Genomic DNA, 15,616 nt, shown 5'->3' on the forward strand with positions numbered 1-15,616 from the left:
TTTGGACTCTAAGGTTCAGAATTAGGAATTATGCTTATGATTCATGCCCCAAACCCTTTCACCCAAGCTCGGTGCTTTAAACTCTGGTTAGCTGGCCTGGGTGAGTGTATAGAATAGAGCTCGTGGGCCCCTTTCACTGAGGCTGGTAACCCCCCAACTTTGCAGTTAGGACACAGGCTAAGTCACTCAAGTGCTGATAGTCTTCCAGCACCTTCCCACAAGTCCTCCTATGTGCCCAGAAACACAGACAAATTTAACCACAGTTCACTGGGAAGGTAGCATAGTGCAGCTCAGTTTACCACAGCACACAGGAACATGGAATATGCTCCCCAGAAGTCCTAGCAACACACAAGTGTGTGCAGCACCGGTGAGGACACAGTAACTCAAGTGTGGCTGTGACCACCTAGGCTAGACTAATCTGAATGATCAGATATGTGTGTGCCAGTCACTGAAGTTAACTCTGCAACAAAGACCCTAATTCCGTGCTCTCACCAACGTAAGTCCATCTGAATTTGCTTACAGGAGAGCAATAACTTGGTTTGGGAGCACAGCAGGCAAATTCTTCTTAGGCTGGTTGGAGCTGCTGTGATAGTGGGAGAAGGAGGTAGTGTTTCAGTAGATGGTGGTCAGAATTCAAAAAGGCATATTTCCCAGTGTTTAATATACACATCTTTCATAGACTTGTATCTCAGTAACTGAGTGTCACCCACCCAGCATCTCTCATTAGTCACATCTTCTCTGGAACTGCAGCGTGACCTCGGTTTGACTGACTCTTCTGTTCTTGTGATATTTCTCTATTCCTGGCCTCTGACCAAAAGCAGTTCTCGTTGTTTCCGTAGATGTGGCAATAAGACCTTGGATTTGCATTTTTACTTCATGTCAGTCTTTGCTGCTGCTTGTGTATCTCAGCCTTCTATTACAGGCTTCGTCCTCTCCCCATAACCTTTGTCTTTTCCTGCTGTGTTATGTGATATTTTCATTAATGACTTGGATAAAGGAGTGGAGACTGTGCTTACAAAACTTGTGCATGACACCAGCCTGAGAGGAATTGCAAGCATTATGGAGGACAGGATTAGCATTAAAAATGACCTTGACAAATTAGGGAGTTTGTCTGAATCCTTAAGATCTCTCTCTATCTCCCCTTAATTCCTAATAGACATTTGTGCCTATAGGGAGGCCATCAGCTGTAAAGTTTTTTGACGTATAGCAAACATCATATCGAAAGTGCTGGCATCTTAGCATATTTCACTTCTAAGCCAGGGGTTTTCAAACTTCATGCACCGCGACTCCCTTCTGATAACAAAAATTACTACATGATCCCTGGGGGTAGGGGAGATGACTGAAACTTGTCGCGCCGGGTGGGGGCCCAAAGCTGGAGAGTGGGTGGGCCAAAGCTCGAGGACTTCAGCCCAAGCAGGGGGCCTGTAACCTGAGCCCTATTGCCTAGGTTTGAAATCCTCTGGCTTGGGCTTTGGCCCTGGGGAGTGGGGCTCGGGCTTTTGAAAATGTATGTGTCATACTATATTAGTTTGCTTTGATCCCCAAAAGGCTGTCGTAGCTTATTGAGCAATCAGGTTTAGCATTTGTGTTGTCTGTGAGTAAGTTGCCTTAGAGAAAAGACATTTGTAGGCTGGCATTAACATGTGTGACTGAATGAACAGGGGGTAGGTTTTTAGGGGATGTGAGTAGGCAGGTGCTTGTACGTATGTGACTGCAGTTCGTGTACGTATGCAGCAGGAGTATATGGGTTTTGGAATTCAAGAGAGAGTGAGTTTTGTGGTGACCCATATGAATAAACTATTCACTTGAAACACTTATTATGGAACGCCCAAATACTGCTTGTCTCAGACAATAAACATTTGTTTACCAAGTCTTCTCTGAGTAACAAGGGTTTATTTACCTCATCTGTCTGAGCCATTCTTTTTCCACCATATCTGTTAACATCTAGCCCATAACAGCCAGCTCTTGTTAGTCTGAGAATACTGGGGTTTTCAGGGAAAGAAGCATGTAAATGTGAACAGCTGACATTCAGCTATTTAGTTTGGCTATTGTTTTAATGAGTGACATAAGCTCAGTCATAACTGAATGATTTCAGTGTGAGTCATGAGTAGCTAGTATCCTTTCTGTCCAAGAAAGACAAGCTCTGGATTTAAATGGCTTTTACCATTTAGACACTTACACATTGCTGTGTTCTGGGTTTCATCACCTTGGATTTCTTACCACATCATATATCCATTGTTTTCCACTAGTTAGTGGCGTCTCTCAGACTCCTGGAAAGTTCAGTGAAAGTTTGTCCCAAAGCCTTAAAAATTGTTGGCCACACTTTGCTTTCTTCCACTCATCACCTCTTCCCAGACATGAACATTCTCTTGGAGGAAGGCTGCCCCACAAAGGAGTCCTCTTCAAACCATGATCCCCAGAAGTTTCCTTCCCAATTGAGAAACACGTGCAATTGAAAGGAGGGAATTCTTGCCATCCTATACTGTTCAAGGTGTACATGTTAGTTTTCACTCGTAGGTCCTTTATATGGCTCTCCCGTGGCTTGCTGCACAGATATCAATCTGTTTAATATGTGTCTGTTTCTACAAACTTAATTGATTTAAATTTTATCCAGAAGTTGGAGGCATAATAAATGCACAGCAAACAGGCATATGGCAAAGTGATCTGGAGGTAGAGCTGTGAGAATTCAATACATGCACTTGGAAGGTTCTGCACTGAAAAGCATAAATGCCCTACATGTAGGGAGAGGACGCAAACTGCACAGAGACAGGACAGCGGAATTGGAGTCTGGCATGAGAAACCGATGTGATGGGTGCAGCTACTCAGTTAAAATTCATCTTGTTTTGGTGTTAGCGTAGCTGCTGCATTAAGAGGATGGTATCAGGTTTGGAGAGGTGGCCATTTGAGCTGCCGTCACTAGTCGAGTGATTTGAAAAGGCTTGAGAACCCTTGATCTAATGATATACTGTACAGCTGGGCTGTTTCTTTTTAATCAACAACAACAAAAATATCTTGGTGCTGTACAGCCTATGTCTGGGAATCTATTCACTCACCGTGGCTGCAGTCTGCTGTGCAGCTACCTCTGGGGTTTAATGCAGCAGCCATTTTACACTGAAAAACTACAGGGTAAGATGTGAACTGTGTGAGTCAACTTTAGCTGAAACCAGGGGGAAATGTTACATTCTGCCTACTTACCACCCAGTTTTTGTCAGATCTCTAGAGTTAACTCCCAGAATGCATCTAAGTGGTGTGTCCTCATTAATGACCACAGGTGGTGAGGAGCTCTTTGTATCTCCTCCTAACACTGTGCTCAAATACTGTCGCAGACTGAGTCATCAGCATGGCTGCTCTTTGAAAGTGTGTAATCCAGCTGCTAGCCCTGCTTACTGAGAGCTGAACACCTACGCAGGTATTCCCAGTTTTGGAATGCATGTTTAATGGCTTGTATCTACCTTTTCCCTAAAATCTTAAAATGGATGGGGCAAGAGAGAGGCCAATCCATGTTAATTGGTGTTCCCTAAAAATACCTCTGTGCTGCCTCCCTCTTAATCCTTTGGCGAGTTTAGGGACACACTTGAGGGGTTGGCTGGGATGGAGAGACTGTCTGATTACTCTGGAATGTTAATGGCTACTTTCGCTATTTGGTACAGTAGCAGGTCTAGCCATTTAGCTTCTGACAAACAAGGTGGTTGAGATTTTTTATACATTTTTCATAGTTATAATGCACCTTGATCTGAGTACATTGCAGGTGATTCAGGTGTGTGCAAACTACTCTGCAGTGGGAAAAGGGGGACCAACATTAGCTTGCTGCTGACAGGCTACTGATGGCATAGCTTGTTTGCTGCTGACTTTTTTCCATTTCCTTGCACAGAAACCAGATAGCTGAGCACACAGGGTTTCCTCTCATAATAGCTGCACTGTAGTAAAGACATCGCTCTGTTGTCACTGTCTGGACACCCTTTAGACCATAACTCTCAACCTGCCAAGGGCCAGATGTACGATGCTGGCCTTTTACTTATTCAGAGACACTTTTTAAAGAACACAATAGTTGAGATAAGTGTGAAATCATCTGGGGCGCATCTGTTTTACAAAACTTTCACTAAGTTTGTAAGGAGGCCTGGGGTTTGATAGCTATGGGACAGGTGTAAATTTGGATGTCTAGTAAATAGCCTGCCTGCAGACACCATAGCACCATTAGCTCATTAGCTTCTAAAAACTGTTTCCAGAGCTGCTCATGGGTTACACTGCAGCTATAACTGAGTCAGGGAACAAAAGTTATCACCTGACCAAGTTACATTGTCATATGCTAGAGCATAAATGGAACCTAACGGTGTCCCTGAAGCAGATTAAAACCCTGGACTGTCTCAGGCTTTAGCCTGGTTACTGGGTTGCAATTGGATCCCATCTACAGTACAACTTTTGACAGTGTCTGTAACAGGGTCTTCTGGCTCTGCTTTTAGCGTTAGTGAAATTGTGAAGGATTTAAATGTAGGCATTAGCCTGTAGGAATAGCTCCTGAAACTCAGCAAATTTTTCCTTTCACCTCTGGGGAATGCCAGTGTCCAGCTTTCTTGATCTTGCTGTACCAACCATCTCCACTCCAGAGGAAGAGAAATGGGAGGAGAAACCTAGAAAATGGTACAATGGCTGCTCCAACCAATCAGTCACATTTATTATAGGAATCCAAGCTGGGAATTGGCTGACTGACCTCTTTAAAACAGCGTCACTAGCTTGTTCTGACTTGGCACTGGAAGGATAATGTTGCAGTGCTATCACTGAATGAAGTGGTGAAGCAGTAAACAGGGCACAGAGTACCATCTGCTGTGGGCATGCAGGCGGATTAGTGCTGCTCAGAGGAGCTGACACAGATCCGCATTTTAGAAAGGGTTTCAAACTGGGAGCAGTTGCAAGAGGACACTAGTGACTATGAGCATCATGAATAATAAAGCTCTGCTCCTAAACTTGAAAGGTGGGAGAGCTAAATAAGGAGCCCTGCTCATAGGGGAAATATTGGCCACAGTATCTAACTTAACAGTGTGATCGTTGGCTTTCTGCCATTTCTGCTTTTGAGTGTAAAGCTTCTAGCAATTTAGTGCAAAGTATTGCACAATTGAAATGTCTGTCATAAGAACACTATCTTTTTCTTAAGTGTTTGTGCAAGGAAAATCACAGTATAAGACTTCCCCAAAAGACCGCAGAATAATAATTGGGGAAAATCAAAGGAGACAATTGTTTTTACTAGCAATGTACTTACTCCTTCAGGATTCAAGTCAATGTGAAACTCAATTTTTCTTTAATAATCAAAGGTCTGACAGGGTGAAAATTCTTCTCCTTTGGGTGTGCATGTTGGGATGTGTGGCTGGGCACACTTTGAAGAGATCAGAGTCTGTCTATGGTGTGTTTGGGAGTTTAGGTATTTTTCTGGTTAGCTGTTACTCACTCGTACGCAGGACAAGAGACTTCATTGATTCAAAGACAGCATTTATTCCACACATGGCCTTTTCTGACAGTATTTTCTGAATGTCCTTTTTAGCCATCTTATAGTCATGGTTGATTTTGTGACTTGCTAGAATAGTGCTGTTCTGTGCTTCGCAGATGTGCAAGTAAATCATGCTTGGTAACGATCTGTACTGCTGAATCTGAAACGCTTTCCACCTTCCAACTCTAAGCCCCTAGTTAGGCAAAATCTGTACAAGGCCTGGCCCAAAGAGAACCTTTTGAGATCTCATGATCACCTTGCTCACTTGTATAGTCTGACTTGCTGGTAAGCTGGTGTGGTGTCCCTGTATATCCTTCCAACCACGTAGCACTCTCATGCATTATGGCACCCGCTTTGCCACATTGTTCTGTGGCTCTAAATGGGGTAAACCACTGGCCGAAAGGATGCAGAGGTCCACCTCATTGACTATCCAGGGAGTCAGGGATATGTTAAATGGACAAGTTGGGAATTTAAAGGCCGTTAAGAAGCCCTTTATTTAGACTCAGGCCTTCCACACATTCTGCAAAGAACTGGCACTTAGTCTATGGGTTTGGTTTAGTTTCGATTGTGAGAATGGTATAATTACTCTTCCCAGGCTAAGTATATATGTTTGTGTGTGTTTTTTTTTGTTGTTGTTGTTTTTTTTTTTTTATAAAACTTATTCTGTTCAGGGTCAGAGCTTAGCTGGCAAGGGCTCAGATTTCTGGAGATGCAGAACAGAGCAGACTGCAGTAGACAGTTACTAATATAAAACCTCTGAAGACCCAGTGGTGAGTCTGCACCTATGTCCAGGCGTTGGTCTGATCTATTTCTGGCTCCTGAAGTATAGAGTAAGGTTTAAAATTGGACACATCTGTTTTAGGCTCTTAATTTTGCATGACCGTGTGATTAGGGTTGTGAGAGACATCTCCCGCCTCATCTCCTGGCCACACTTCTGCCATCTCACAGGTTTTTGTATGTGATATTTTCTAATTGTACACCTGGGAGTGTTCCAGAGCTAAATACGAAACTCTGGGCTTCATTCAAGGCCACCTTTAAAATATGCTCCTTGTAATTATCTGCCCAATGATAACTTGATGCTAGCAGTCAGCCAGACAAGGTCTACCACTTCATCAAACACCAGCCTATCTGAGCTGTTTAAAACTATTCTTTTTTTCCTAGAAGTGGTCAGCTTTAACCATTCACTGTTCCCCTTGTCTTCTGTCTAATGATTTTTAAGGACTTTGTAACCTGCCAGCATTGGCCTTTTCCACCATTATACAAAACACTCTTTCCAAAACCAAAAACCTTCTCATCTTTTCTCAGTTCCCATCATTCAGATGTGTAGCACAAGATGGTAAAATGTTTGAAACTACAGTATACACAGGGTTCATAATAAGTAGAATGACTTCAGCCAAAGGCAGGATCAATCCACGACACAGCTAATACTGCTAATAAATATTTATAGTGTTGTACAACATTCCTTGTAGCCCAGTCAGTACTGGCACCACTTTTTGAAGCAAGTCCCCTCAAGATGTTTCTTATGTCGGCATCTCCTGGTCAAATGTTGGCGATGGGGTTGGTTCGACTTGATCATTCCACTGCTGTGTGACAAATACAAATTACTGGTAAGAAAACTAATGTGGACATTCTAACAGCAAATCTTGCCAAAGGAAAATGTCTGAGGCTCCTAGCAGATCTATGAATGCTGACACACTAAAGCGTAGTCATTCAAAATGTTTGGGGTGGTGAGCTTTTACATGTGCAACTACTTACACGTGACAGAGTTATTGGTACCAAGAAATTTATTAAATCTAAGTAGCATGAAAATCCATTCCTCCTTTTACCTGCCTTTAGAGCCCAAGTTCAGGCTTCATGTCTTCTGCACAAATTGTGTTAGTCACATGCTGCCTGACATTCTGCCCTTTGAAAAGGAGTGAGGAAACCCTGGTGTGTTCCTGAGGGAAAATGGCTACCCCAACCCCAGGTGGGTGAAGTGATTGCTCTGCTCTGCATACAGTCCATAAAGCACTTAAATTTGAATGCAAGGATGCTTAATTTGCCCATCTGTAAAATGGGAAAATGCTCACCTACTTAACAGCGGGACGTAAGTATTAATGTGTAAAGCACTTTGACTTCCTTGGATGAAGGGTGAGGTGATTATGTACGACATGTTTCTCAGATTCTCTTCTGTGCCAGTTCGGTATGTGACTCTCCTGAGGCAGACAGGATTCCCTTCTTTTGTTTTGTACCTTAATTCCCCAAGTTGCATCACAGCCTTTCATTCAGTGCTTTGAACATGGACGTCTCCTTGTCTTGATGTTTGCAGGGCTTCTGCCAATCCCAAACGCCTGCCTTGGTTCTGTGAAGCATGTATGACATTTTATATGTATTTTTGGTCAGCCTGGACTCCTTTCTGATCCCATGTCCAGAGAATTTTCCTTGCTGAGCTCTCAGCATGAGTGCTACCTGTCATCAGATCAGGTTTATGGCATCACATACATCTGAGTTCTTTGACTTATTCTTCCCACCTGTCCCTTTTTTTTAAAAACAGTAGTTCTCTCAACTTGGCTGGTGCTGAGGATGCTTTATTGTGAGAAAAACCTTGCAGTCTCCTTTGAGAGAAGTACCACTTTTGGTTCCAAGGCCTGGAGCAGTGGTTTGTGCACAGGAGTAGAAGCCAGGAACTCCTGAGATCTCATCTTACATAAGACACTAGGATCCCTCTGTGACTTTGAAAAAATCACCAGCCTGTTTTCCCAGCTGTAGAAGGGAATGATGCAGCCCCCTTTGTGGGCAGATATGGGAGGGTTCAGTATTTTTGAGCTAGTAGTAACCACCCTATTCTAGCTCCCTGCTAGATTCAACCTAACCACTTTATACAAGCTGCACGAATGAGAGGCTTGTTGACTTCACCTCGAAGTGTGGGTCAGGCAGTCCCAAGATAGAAACAGTACTGGGGAGGTTTTCAGGCCGGTGTTGAAGGTATTTCTTCCTCACACCTTTGATCTCATTATCTTTTATTATGCCTAAATGCTATGGGTGGGGATAGGGATTGCTTTTAATAACTGAAGTACAGAGTATATCTGGTGCCCTCATTCCTTTCTCTTTTGCGCTGTGCTAGGAGAGGGAGGGGATAATCCCTATATTATGATTGCCAACTAATATCTACAAATGGCAAAATCCCTTGTCAAAGATTCATTGCCCCCTACCCCAAATACCCTGAGAATTTAATTGGCTCAAGGCGGAGGGCTGAGCTGGAAATAGATCAGGCTGGGCTTCCTGGTGTGCGGAGGGACAGTTGGTAATGTGAGCATCGTGCATAGCCCCAGGTGCCCTCTCTGCACGGGTATTCAAACCCGTCCCCCATGCTGATGCACACCGCCCCCGAAAAAGAGGATTTGTTTCAAATGTCCCCTTTCCCTCCCCTGCTTCCTTTCAGGGCCTTGCAGAAGCAGGAATCTTGATCCGAAGTTCCTGTAAGTTAAAATGGAGGCAACAAGAAAATTGCCTCTTTCTCTCCCTTCCCTTTCTTTCTGTGGCTCAGGCTACAGTAACTCAATTTAAACACCTTTTAGTTTGTCTTGCAGTGGTTGGATGGCTGCTTTTCCCCATTTCCAGACTGTTCTGGGCACAGGTTCTCCCTTCCCCAGCACCATCTTTCTATTGGACGGGGCCGGCCTCTGTTGCAGCTGCAGTGCAAAACAAGAGCCCAAGATCTTTAGCTGGCATGGTCCCAGTCTGTTTTCCTGTTTTCTGTGCATATGGTGCTCTCCCACTTGCAGTGTCTCTGGCCTCTAATTGGCTTTCAACCTTTCCAGATTAATATACCCCTTTCAGGAGTCTGATTTGTCTTGCATACCCCCAAGTTTCACCTCTCTTAAAAACCACTTGCTTACAAAATCAGACATACTCTAGGTCTACACTGGGGTGGGAAGTCGACCTAAGATACGCAACTTCAGCTGCAAAAAGCGTAGCTGAAGTCGGTGTATCTTAGGTCGATTTACCTGGCCGTGAGGACGGTGGCGAGTGGACTGCTGCCGCCCCCCCGTCGACTCCGCTTCTGCCTCTCGTGCGCAGTGGAGTTCCGGAGTCAACAGCAGAGCGATCGGGGATTGATTTTATTGCGTCTACAGTAGATGTGATAAATCAATCCCCAATAGATCGATCACTACCCGCTGACCCAGCAGGTAGTGTAGACATATAGAAAACACGTGTGTCACAGCCACATTATTACTGAAATTGCTGACTGTCATTTTTTACCATATAATTATAAAATAAATCAATTGGAATATAAATATTGTACTTCCCTTTCAGTGTATAGTGTATAAACAAGTTACTGTTATGAAATTTTAGTTCATACTGACTTCGCTAGTGCTTTTTACATAGCTTGTTGTAAAACTAGGCAAGTATTTAGATGAGTTGATGTCCACCTTGGAAGACCTCTGTGTACCCCCAGGGGTCTGCGTATGCCTGGCTGAGAATCACTGCTCTAGGGCTGCTGTGTTGACTGCAGCTAAGCACAAGAGCAGAGTTGCCCCACAGAGAGCCCTGTGTAGGCCATGTGCTTGCCTTGTAAGGCATGTGGCTAAATTTGAGTCCAGGGCTGTGCAGGATGGGCTAGAAACCAGTTCTTAAACTTACTTCTAGCAGAGTTTAGCCCCATCCACAATAGACAGCCAACCGACTCAACAGGTCAAGCTGGATATGCTTAAACACTGTCCCCACATTCTGTTTAAAGCTTAATGTAGAGGAGATGTGTATTGTAGTGTGAAATTTGGATTGGACCCTGTCTGTTGGTCAGGGGAATTGTTTTTGGCACCTAAATAACCAGAACTATATGTGATGATTTCTGGCTGATGTTGATTGAAATGTCGTGCAAATAGAGCTTTGCAGACCAGGCAGCTCTTTACAATAGAAGGTTTTGCAGCTGGCATTGGCTCGATCTGTTTTGTACCTTCCTTTCAGGCTGCTTTTTCATGATATTTTTTTTCTCTCTCCCCCCGGCCACTCCCCTCAGAGAGGAAGTGCAGGAGAACTGTGTCCGCTGGAAAAAGAAATTCACCTTTGTGTGTAAAATGAGTGCCAATCCTGCCACTGGCCTCCTGGATCCCTGCATCTGCCGAGTGTCTGTGCGTAAGGTGAGTACCCAGCCTCCACCTCTGGCATCGGAGCATCCCCAGCAGCTGGATGTATTGGTACAGCTCCATGGCTGCCTTGTCTTGGGAGGTGTGAGAGGATGCATGGATATTGAATGGTAATCAGACCCTTTATGCTTGGGCTAGTTGAATGGAAATAGTCAGTGCCCTTCCCTCACACATCCACACCCCACCCTCCTGCAATGTTTGAAGGGGAGATGAGGGAGGTGGTACCCTGGGTGCCAGGGAGGGGTGAAATCCTGGAGACCTGATCTAGCACTGACAGTATGATGAGTTTCCCTTTGTTCCCACAGTAAAGCTGATGGCTCCTTTTCCTGTTTTTCTTCTTGTTTCACATTATAGGAACTGAAGGGCGGAAAAACCTACTCCAAGGTAAGAGGAAAAGAGCGTGCAAAAGGAGTGGAATGCTGGGCTGTCTGTGTTCACTCAGCACCTCTGGCCCGTCAGCGCTCTGACACATGGCCAGCGGTGGAATTTCTCAGGAAACGGGGCTCTGTTTGTGTAAAGCGGTCTGAGGAAAGAACCATTAGTTGTAGTTGGGGATGGAACTAATTTATTTCCCCTAAAACAGCAGGACTGTGACTTGCTGGGACAGAATCCAGATCCCATAGTACATGTGAATTCTAGAGAGGTGACTGATCCAAAACCACTGACCCGCACACCCTTAAACTGTGGGGAAGTTCTGAGACAGAGGTGAAACTCTACTGCTCAGGGTCATCCCTAATGAACAGGCACACAGAGAATGTAGACTCTGTTACCCTGCGTTCCCCTGAATGCAGTAACCAGCTGGCTGTGTTAGCTGACCCTTAGAACTGCAGTCTGGAGCTGAGCTGAAGCTCTTGCTGCAACAAGGCATGTTCGTGGAGAGCACTATAGACTTGGAAGGGACGAACAGATTGATCAACAGAAGGGTTTTATTGGGGAACTCATTCCTTTTTCCTTCTATCAGGCATGGTATGCATGAAACCTCATGCACTGCAGTAGAGGCAACGGGCTGTGAGTCTCTTCCCTCTTCAGACTGGGTCCTGCTGCAGGAAGGAGAGATTGGGTTGGTTTAAGAGTTACGAATCTGCATGGGGCCCAAAGCCAGCTGCTTGCATGTGAAGGCTGGTCTTTGGCCTATGTGAAATGAGTTGATAGTGTCAGTGCCCAATGGGCAGGGGTTCTTGTTACATAAAGCCCCATCACAGTTTGCTCCAGTAGGTACCTTTATTGGCAGGGTCCGAGACCAAGGATGGAATCCGCTTTGAAGGCTCAACAAGGCTCTCACCCTTACACGTGGATTGAGGCCTGTGGGTGGAGGAAGCTGTTGCTGCCCACTCTGTTCCTGTTCTGTGGCTAGTTATGACCTCAGTCTCCAGGGCTGACCATCTGTTTCTTATTCACTAACTTCACATTTTTAAAAAAGCTGTTCTTCCAATCTATAGAGCTGCTTGCCCAGCAAGAGCCATGCAGCTGGAGGGAGGGACATGCATGCAACAACTGGTTAACTGAGTACATACGTGCCTGTTCCCTCTTTAATCTATGTCCTGACTTTTTCCCTACCACTTGGAGATGTTGGGTTGGAAGAGCCTCAGAGGGGATGTCACTGCAGAGTTACACCAGGCTTTTACTTGGGTATGGCCCTAACCGCCCCCCCCCATGCATGCACAGATGCACACAGACAGCCCTCTGATCTGAGTTTGGTGCTTTAACTCTGGGGTATCTGGCCCACCCTAGGCCACAAGCTAAAGTCCAAGTGCTGCTTTTATTTGGGCTGATAACCTGTCCACTTTGCAGTGAGGGCGTAAGGGAAACCACTCAAGTGTTGATAATCCTCCAAAGCCTTCCCAGAAGGACAAACAAGTCCTCCCTCAATTTACTGGGAAAATCAGAGCATCTTCCTACAACACACAAGAACCATAGGCTCTACCCCCAGAAGTCCTAGCAACATGCAGGTGAGGGCAGCACCACTGAATACAGTTGCTCCACTAGAGCTTTGCAATGGGACGGCTCCCACTGGACTAGGCTAACCCAACCCATATGCCAATCGCCCAAGCTAACTCTGCAGGGAAAAGCTACCCAAAGATAAGCAGTTGTCTTCTGAGGTGTACTAGAAGGGTGGGGGGAAGGGGTGTATATGTTCTGTGCATCAGCAGGTTGCATGCAGATGTATATCCTTCCAAAATTTCAGAGCTTTTCATCTCTTTTCGTTCCACTGTTTGTAAAGGGTTTGTAATCGCCTTGTGCTGTGAGGAGATAGCAACAAAGATATCACAGGGCCTCTACCGCTGCTAATGAGGACACTGGGCCCTTGCCAACATTCCCCCCAGTTACGCTGCCAAAGTGGCTATGAGATACTGAAGACTCACTTGCTGATGCTTCCAAGTGGCTTTGTGCAGAAGACAGAAATTGGGTTTCTGTAGATCTTTGGACTTCATATGAATGTCTCTGTGTGAGGGTGCGGGCCTGGAGGTCTTATGGATCTGGGCCAGCAGGATGTGCTGTTGAAGTGGAAACTTTATTTATTTTTTTTCCCCTCCTGTTGTCCCTGAACCAGATGGAAATGCCGTCAGCTGGCTGGAAAAGTGAGGGAAACTGCTTTGAAAGGTTACAGCTGAGAACATCCTTTCATTAAGGGATCCTTCCTCCTGTAGCTTCTCCCTTCCAGCAGACACCTCCCTGTACTGGGAGTCTGCTTCCTGGAAAAAAATTCCTGGCCCCAGCATGCTGCATAAAGCTTTGCATCAGTTTATGCCCCTGCAATCCATGGGGACCAATCACCTGTCTTCTGAGGGCGGGGGTCCAGGGGTTTGTATCTGTTCATTGGATGGTATGGGTTTGCAGTTGGTCCGCCCTAGGGGAGGGTGCTGTATAATGGTATCCTATTGGTGTTGTCATGACTGTCAGCCCAAATCCCCCATGCTGGGGTATGTCAGTATTTTAAACAATACTGCTAGCTGCTCCCTTCAAACTAACGTCCCCACTAGTGTTTACTTTGACCAGCAGGGAGCCTGGGGTTTACTCCACCCCACTGATGCTTGTCAAAACTACACCTGCCTTGTCCACACTAAGATTTTTATCACGTATTAGCTAGGAAGTGGTGGTAGGGGGGCTAACCATATGTTAGCAAAGACAAGGCCTTGGTCTTGGAGCTACTTGGCATTGGAGCCTTGTTGTTCTCTCATTCCTGGAGCTACTGCCTGTTCGGCTGGATGTTGATTCGTAGCCTAGTGTAGTGAGAGGACTGGGAGAATACACTTTACTCTACATTCTCTTTTTGCTCTGTCCCTGCGGTCTCCTTGGAGGGGGTGGTGGGCAGAAAGGAAGTGTCAGTCCTCTTGCCTTCTCCTTAGTCTCTTGACCGTCAGTTAAGTCCCAGTCTCCCTTCTGGTCCCTTAGTCATTCTTATGCAGACACATCCCAGCTGTTTAGAACTTGGCTTCCTTTGTTCCAAATACAAAAGTCATACAGAAGTCATTAACTGATTTACAGTGGCATTCTGTAATCACCTGTCAGCTTCCAAGAGTGACTGCATGAAACACCAAACGCCATTAGCATGGTGCTGACATGGGCCCATAATTCACTGGTCCAAGACATTCTAGTAGGGCATACCTGAATTTTGCTGCCCTGTCCTGGGTTGCAAATGGAACATTGATTTTAAAAATTGTCAGGGGAAAAAGTACTGATGAACTTGAGTCATCGATGTGATTCAAACAGCAGAAGGAATAGCATTGTCCCTTTCACTTGTCGAGCTGCTGGCCAGCATGGGAGGGTGGAGTTTCTGCTGGCCAAGAAGTAAGAGTCAGATTAAAAACAGGGCAATTCTAAACTGAGCCCTACTCAGCTGTGTTCAGTTCTGGAAAACCCCCCACAAGATCAGAAAACGTTACCGTGAATGCTGCCAGATAGCTTTCTTTGAAATTAAGGTCTGTGCTCCCTCCTCAGGGAAAATCAGCTACCCTAGACCTGTATTGCAGTGTATGTTGTCACAACTTCTGCGTTCCCTGTGAGAGAGTGGGGCCTACCCATCGAAGAGTGCCAGGCTTTTCCCTCCTCGCTGTGGGGCTGTGTAACTTGCTCAAACGCAGGGAAAGGGCAGAGACTGCAGCTGGTTCTGACTGATTGGGCTGAATGTGTCAAGGAGAAAACTTATCACCCGAAAGTGCAGAGAACGTGAACTGTCCTGTTGGCTTCTTTGATTGATTGACCCCCTCACCTAGACTGTGTTCATAATAAATCTTCAAAGGATCAGGAGTGCAGAGTAACATCACTGCCGCTTTTTGATTCAGGTTCTTCTATGTTCTCCTGTCAACACGCTTGTATCATGTATCTTATTTTGCTTTCCTTCCTATCGGCTCTACTTGTAGTTTGTTTTGCATTCTCACTCACCTGTGTCCTTTTCTTCTCTAGTTTATTAAAAGAACTAAGATTTAGAGAGGCCATAATTAAAAATCTCCTAAAACATTCCTTTTCCTTCCTGTCTGTCAAACTTTCTGTTGGCTGGCTAACCACTAAGGGTGTGAGGAAACGAGGTTCCAGGTGCACCCCATCAAAATGGCTAAGCTCTAGGGCAGAGGTGGGCAAACTACAGCCCGTGGGCTGCATCCAGCCCACGGGACCATCCTGCCCAGCCCTTGAGCTCCTGGCGAGGGAGGCTAGCCCCTGGTCCCTTCCCTAGAGCTACGCCACCACGCGGGCAGCGCTCTGGGTGGTGAAGCGGAACGTTCCTGCCAAGCAGAGCGGCAGCATATCTAGCTTCGGCTGGGCAGCATGGCTGCCAGACACACTACTCTGAGCAGCATAGTAAGGTGGACGGGGGGTTGGATAAGGGGCAGGAGGTCCCCGGGGTGAAGTCAGAGGACAGGGAGCGGGGGGGCTTGGATAGGGCAGAGGATCGGGAGGGGGCAATTGGGCTGGGGAATGGGTTGGATGGGGTAGGGGTTCTGGGAGCAGTCAGGGGACAGGGAGAAGGGGTGGTTGGATGGGGCAGGAGTCCTGAGGGGGCCATCATGAATGG

At 45.8% G+C, this 15,616-nt stretch overlaps 1 protein-coding gene across 2 annotated transcripts in view; it reads left to right on the forward strand.

The window, feature by feature from the left end:
- EEIG1 (estrogen-induced osteoclastogenesis regulator 1) overlaps positions 1 to 15,616 on the forward strand; it is a 44,892-nt gene that overhangs the window by 15,671 nt on the left and 13,605 nt on the right. For both annotated transcript variants that reach the window (XM_032797727.2, XM_032797726.2), the window contains exons 3-4: positions 10,479 to 10,599; positions 10,960 to 10,989. In XM_032797727.2, the coding sequence (XP_032653618.1) occupies positions 10,479 to 10,599; positions 10,960 to 10,989 (151 nt within the window). The remainder of the gene's footprint in view (positions 1 to 10,478; positions 10,600 to 10,959; positions 10,990 to 15,616) is intronic.

This window comes from Chelonoidis abingdonii, chromosome 24, assembly GCF_003597395.2.
Source record: "Chelonoidis abingdonii isolate Lonesome George chromosome 24, CheloAbing_2.0, whole genome shotgun sequence".
Taxonomy (NCBI): Eukaryota; Metazoa; Chordata; order Testudines; family Testudinidae; genus Chelonoidis; species Chelonoidis abingdonii.